At 36.8% G+C, this 6,603-nt stretch overlaps 1 protein-coding gene across 1 annotated transcript; it reads left to right on the top strand.

The window, feature by feature from the left end:
* Positions 1-466: 466 nt before the first annotated feature.
* LOC102679184 (major royal jelly protein 1-like) lies at positions 467-6,366 on the top strand. Its single transcript, XM_006610700.2, has 4 exons — positions 467-476; positions 4,592-5,000; positions 5,251-5,657; positions 5,787-6,366. Exons 2-4 carry the CDS (start codon positions 4,650-4,652, stop codon positions 6,268-6,270), a joined length of 1,242 nt encoding a protein of 413 aa, XP_006610763.1. The 5' UTR covers positions 467-476; positions 4,592-4,649; the 3' UTR covers positions 6,271-6,366.
* The last annotated feature ends 237 nt before the right edge of the window (positions 6,367-6,603 follow it).

Genomic DNA, 6,603 nt, shown 5'->3' with positions numbered 1-6,603 from the left:
AGAGAGAAAGAGAGAGAGAGAGAGAGAGAGGAAGGAGGGGGAGGGTGACCGGGAGGGAGGGGAAGAGAAGGAGGCAATTTAACGAAACGTTGGTTTTAAAGAGCGAAGGAAGCAAGGAAGGGGATGAAATACGGGGATAGAATCGAAAGAGAGAAAAAATTAATTCATTAATAGAATGCGTCCGTCCATTATGCTGCCGATCGCACGAATGGTCATGGATCGGTACGCGTTGTGCAAGTCGGTGTTTACACGCACGCAGACTCCGAACGTTTCATTTTCTCAGGATTAAGTAACCACCGTGGTCGTTACCTACATGCGCGGTCCGCTATTAACGGTTTAATTAGCGTAAGTTTTCATTTGTAGGATTACAATGCAGTAAAGTTTCGCTTGCAGGAGGGTGTAAAAGGATGGTAAAAGCGAGGGGGGGAAAAAAAGAGAATCATTGGTGAACGAGGGGTTGAAAACGGCGAACGATCGTTTTTCACAGGCGAGCGTGGCCTTATTATTGCATTTTCGCCTGGATTATGCCTTAAGCTCCTACCAATTTGTCGCTCACGATGATTACGATTACGTGGAAAATCGTAAGACGTCGTTAATCGATTCGAAGATCTCGATACGTTGGCAGAATCATTTTTCGAGTAAATTACACGAACGTTTTAATTGATGGCTGTATCTTTTTTTTTTTTTTTTTTAATTGGATGTAATAATTGAAAGGAAATTTTTTGTTTTAATTATTTTTAGCGACGAAGGTAAAATAATACAACTATCGGGCGATTTTCCGGCAGTAATGAGTCTCTTATTTCGTTACGATGCCACTCGTTGCTTCGTCTCGTAGCTACTACGTAAAACTTGTTTTGGTAAGACTGTCACGTTCAGTAGGTCCAACAGACGTGCCCATGACACCAAACTCGAGTGGATTGGTCCACGGGTCAGACACCGGAGAGAAACGAGGTGTAGCGAAAGGAAAGGGGTGCCCTGTGTGCTCCCCCACTCGAACTATTTATTCCGGCACAAATCGCATTACCAACTTCAACTGCAAAATTGACTTCGTCCAACTTTTACGACGCCTCCGCCCTTACGCCCCTTCGACGCCACCCGTACGGTCAGAACTTCAACTTGTACGAGGGTTTACCAAACTCAGTTTAAGAAGAAGAAGAAGAAGAAGAAGAACTGTTTCAACCGGAGAGAGAGACACATTTTGCGGGACTTTCTCCCTTCCGTTGTCGATATAAAATCGTACCACGCGAGCTTCTGATAGAATGGCAGTTCGGAAGTTCGAAATGTCGAAGAATAACAAACGGTATCGTTGTAAATTGCTTTTATCTTTTTTTCTTCTTCTTCTTCTTCTTCTACTTCCTTTTTTTCCACGATTAATAAATAGAGAAAGTGTGAATGGCATATGTCTTCGAAGGGATAAGGATTATTAAAGTTTCAATTTATAACTGTTAAAGGTAGAAATACTCCGTATTTTAAAATAGTAGAAATGTAACGTGGATAAAAGATTGAAAAAATGCTTAAATATTCGTAAAATTTAGAATTTATTCGCTTTCGTAAAGATTATTCGTAAAAGATATTTGTAATAGTCATTTTTAAATAATAGTAGATAATTTATGATTATTAGAATGTTGTAAACAATTTATATTTCATATTTTTTTATTTTTTATATTTTTACTTGTATTTATATTTACCTCAAAAGTCAATTACTTTTTTTCTACACCTCGTTCAAGAAAGAATTTTTATCGGAGTTCGTGTGTGGCGTAACGGCGAAGAATTTTTATTGGGAATTTAAATCAATGGGAGTGAATAGAGAGCTGTATTATCGCTATTCTTATGAAATTCTCCGAATATATCGTATGCTTCGCGTAATTTTATCACCTAAAATATTTCGCTTGTTTTTTGGATATATTAAAACACGTGTCGGACAAAAGTTGAATAGTTTTGAAGGTAATGTAACGTAATTATTTATTCTTTTTCTAAATTTTACTCAAATATTTGAATATAATTCTCCTAATAATTAAATAACTTTCAATTACATCATATTACATCATATTTTAAAAATAAATGAAATATTCAAGTGATAAAGTTATACGTTTATATAATTTGTTCGATGTATTTAAAAAATGGAGAAATATTTATTAGAAATCGATAAATCGATGGTGACGAATGGACGAAAGATTCGAACGAAAACACGAATTTCTTCTTGGTAATATCTCGTTATACGTACAAATATAATTGATACTCGTTGTACACTTTGCATTAGAATTGAAATTAACCACCCATTTGTCTTCTGGTTCTGCTTAATCGTGACTAGCCGGGTGATTTATGATTTCCACTTCTCCTTAGCAAACACAGTTATGGCTGGCCAGATGTGGCAAAGGGTGTAAAACGATTCATAGTCGAAATCGAGAAGGGTTGGTGGAAAAAAATTAGATGTTGTCTGCCGTGAAAAGCGTCGAGATTATGAGCGTATTGCGTGATTCCTATTTATGTACTGTAACTGTTGGAAAACAGTTATGACGTGCCAAGGTTTTCATTATCCACGAGAGACGTAAGATTGTTCAATCTTACGTTCTTATTTTTTTTTATTTTTTATTATTTTTTTTTTTTATTACCTATGTAATATTTCATGGATATCTATGTTAAAACTCCTTCGCGAGTGAAACGTAATGTTTCGGATCGATTTTCAACAATTCTTATATCTATATATCGTAATATAAAAATACATTGGAACGGCGCAATTTAGCGAAAATAACCCTATGGAAACGTAAAATTAAGTAATCAACCGGCGACACTGATTGATGCAATGAAATTTAGATATACGACGTGGAAATATATTAGCAAAATATATTCCAGATAAATTAATTCAACGATGGTTTAACTATTTTATGATTTAATACCTCGTACTTCTCGCGCTAAGCTTTGAATTATTTTTATTCTGATTTCATAATTTCTACGAAGCTTTCATCTTTCTTGAAAATTCTAAAAATTCTCCGATTCTTCTTTAATTATTTAATAACGTCTCTTCTCCGACATTCTAAAACAGATTTCTAAATTAATTTTTGAGACCAGTTTCTCGAGGATAATAAAAAAAAACGAATTTTAATCCTGATTAAATCGAATAGATGCCAAAATATATCCCTCCCCTCTTCTCCCTCTGTTGAATTTATCGTATTATTTCCCCTCTATCGAGCACGAACGAGTATATTTTTAATCTTCTCGATTCGAAATATATTCATAATACATTTACAGATACATTTACATTTGATATTGGTAACGAGTGGAGGGTGACGGTGATTAAGAAATTGCAATCCGGAACGAGGTTAAACGAAAGAGATAAAAGAAGAGAAAAAAAAGCTTTCGATAATTTCTACAATTTGCCTGATAATCGATTCCTCGAACAACGAAGATGTTGGATTCGAATGTAAACGTTTTTTTTTTTTTTTTTTAATAATACGTTTCCCTGATCGTCGATTCTACATGAAAATAGTTCAAGTTCTATTCTACCTCTGAACGTGTACCGTTTCCAAATAGCTGATCCAGTTTCGGATCACGCAGCGGCTAATGTGTTCATGACCACATTCGGTGAGCATTCGTTATTGACGTCCCGACGCGTACGCTATCGACAAGTTTCTGATAACTCTCGTGTTTGTGTTGGGTGGAAAAACCACGGGAAAGCAACACATATCGTCCCGATCCCCCATTTCATCTTTAACGATTAAATCGATTCGCGGAAATGAGAATGAGAATCGGCTCATCTGACATTTCCAAAAGGAGGATTTAAACGGAGATCCTTGATTATTCCTGATCTGTTGAATTAATTCAGCTTCTTCAGTTCTATAAGCACAGCGGATTATTTTCTTTAAATTATGTCATTTTCATAACGAGGAATTGGATGTGCGGAATATTTTAGAGACGGAGGAATTATCACGTTTTAGATAATTTTTTAAAAAAAATTAATCGCGACGACTTGAAAGAATTATCGTGTTAAGTAAGTATAGTTGAAAAGAATAATTATATTTAGTATTTGTTGTAATCGAGTGTTATTAATTGTTCTGTTTTTATTATCTTTATTATGAATTTCTTTCAGAAAAAAACGAGAGATGACGAAATTCTGTATTTTCCATAGGTTACGATATTTCGTAATACGAACGAGCAAATTACTTATCGAAAAATAATATCAGTCGAACTATTGACCTGTTACTAGAAAAGGAAAGATTTATTCGTCATTCAACTTGTCGATATTTCGTATTTAATAGTACAGAGAAATATCCTATTTCATGCATCGTTGCAATTCTTATATACATATATATCCTATAGCACACTTACGTATGTTTGCCTTAATAAAATACAATTAAACGTTACAAAATTGTTAATTAAGAAAAAGATCTAATTAAATATTCTCTATCTGTTGAAGCATACTTCCACTTGTAATCGAAACAATTTTGCAGAGATCGTAAATCGGATTAGACCCCCCCAAACGTACACAGTTCAAGGTGAACCACACTTATAAACAGGGAAAGTAAACCGGTCTGCTAGTAATGCCACTGTCAAGAATATTTCTGCGCGTAGTATACTTCGAGCCGCGATCGAGATACATTCGTCCATATGCCACGGCCTCGTGACGCGAACAATTCTTTGCGCGATACGTGATGGTGCGTTTCACGAGTTTCGTCGTCCTGACCCTTGGATTCCTGCATTGCGCGAAGGCGGGGGGGCTGGAGGTGGCGTTTCAATGGAAATATTTGGACTGGTTGTGGCCGAACGTCCATCTGACGGGAAAAAACCAAACGTTGGGTAACGCCTTCACTCAGGATGTGGATATCGATAAATATGGCCGTGTGTTCGTAACCAGCCCTCAATGGTTGGAAGGTGTTCCGATTAGCCTGTCGTTGGTGACGAAAGTTTCTGGTATCGGTGGTCCCTTGCTGGTCCCGTATCCTGATTGGACCTGGCACATACCTTACAATTGTGACAGCATAATATCTGTGTATAGGCTGGCGGTAAATATCGATGATAATGCTGTATTCGATGGACTCTCTTGACAAAAGTATCGTATTAATGTGTATATTTATATTTTTTTCATCAGTTGTTTGCCACGAACAAAAGGAGGAGAGTGGCATAGCGAATCGTTTGTAAAATAAGAATATATTTCTGTGAAGAAGTATTACTTTCTTAACAACTAGTTCAATTTATTTTCTTCGAGCATTTTTATACAGTAATTGTTTAAGTATTTGAAAATCTGCTGTCCAGATAGACGAATGCAACCGTTTATGGGTTGTGGATACCGGCCGTGTCCAAGGGAATGCCGTTTGCCCCACGAAAATATTGATCTTCGATCTCGCCACCGATCATTTGCTCCATAAATACGTGGTTCCGGATGATCAAGTGTTGTTCGGGAAGGCAGCATTGGTTACGCCAATCGTCGACGTCGGAAAAACGTGTCTCGATACTTATCTATACGTGGCGGATGTGGATCAAAATGGCCTGCTGATTTATGACTTGCATCACGATTATTCGTGGCGAGTAAACAACACGCGTGGCAATGCTTTCGGCCCGGACGAGGATGCCATGAACATCACGATTGCCGGTGAATCGTTCGATTTAACCGACGGTACTCTTGGAATGTCATTGTCGCCGTATGGATATTTCGACGAAAGGTATCGATCGAAGCTTGAAACAAACCTATCTTTTCCTGATCTTTGTTAAATTAATTTGTAAAAAAAAAATTTGTAATTTTCTTAAAAAAAAAATCAGTATACGACACGTTGGTTGCACGTAATTTCCAGGTACCTTTATTTCAATTCGTTGGCCAGTTATCGGCAAAAGTTCACGGATACGTACTCTTTGAAGCAAAGTAAATACAAGGAGCCAACAGTGTTGGAATCGAATTATAAGAGGGCAAGCCAGGCGGGCGTTCAAGCAACGTCGCGAAGAGGCGTGATATTTTTCCAATTAGTCCAATTAACGGCGATCGCCTGTTGGAACATAGAGAAATCATTTACACCTGAGAACGTGGTGATAATCGCGCAAGACGAGAAAACGTTGCAATACGTGAGTGGCATCAAAGTAATAACGAATAATCAGGGCGAGGAAGAATTGTGGTTCAACACGAACAGGTTACAAAAGACGATAAATATGACCCTGAAACCTACCGAGACCAACTTCCGTATAATCAGAGGGAAGGTCGACGATATCATCAGAGGGACGAATTGCGAACCTTCTGGCGCAAAGCACAGATTTCCGGATACCAACTTCTGGCACCGAATATGAATCGGATAAATTGCATTATCCTAATCAAATTTACGTCAGCATTTTTTTCCCGTATATCTTACATATTGCGAATCGTACTTGCGCTAAAAAGAAAAACGTGCTTGGTGCTCTTTTATAATATAATTCGTAAAATTTTCTTCCGTTTGCACGAGTTGTGTAAAGTTCCAATAGTTTAATCTAAGATAATTTATTTCGTACAAATATTATTTATACACCGTATATTTCGTACGATCGTTCATGAGCTATTGTAAGGGATTCTTCGTTTGTTCTTTGTACATATAATATATATATATATAAATACATATAAAATTTATCGTTCGAAAATTTTACAAT

Source organism: Apis dorsata, unplaced genomic scaffold (assembly GCF_000469605.1).
Source record: "Apis dorsata unplaced genomic scaffold, Apis dorsata 1.3 scaffold_76, whole genome shotgun sequence".
Lineage (NCBI taxonomy): Eukaryota > Metazoa > Arthropoda > Insecta > Hymenoptera > Apidae > Apis > Apis dorsata.
This window is presented reverse-complemented; position numbering and strand designations above follow the sequence as displayed.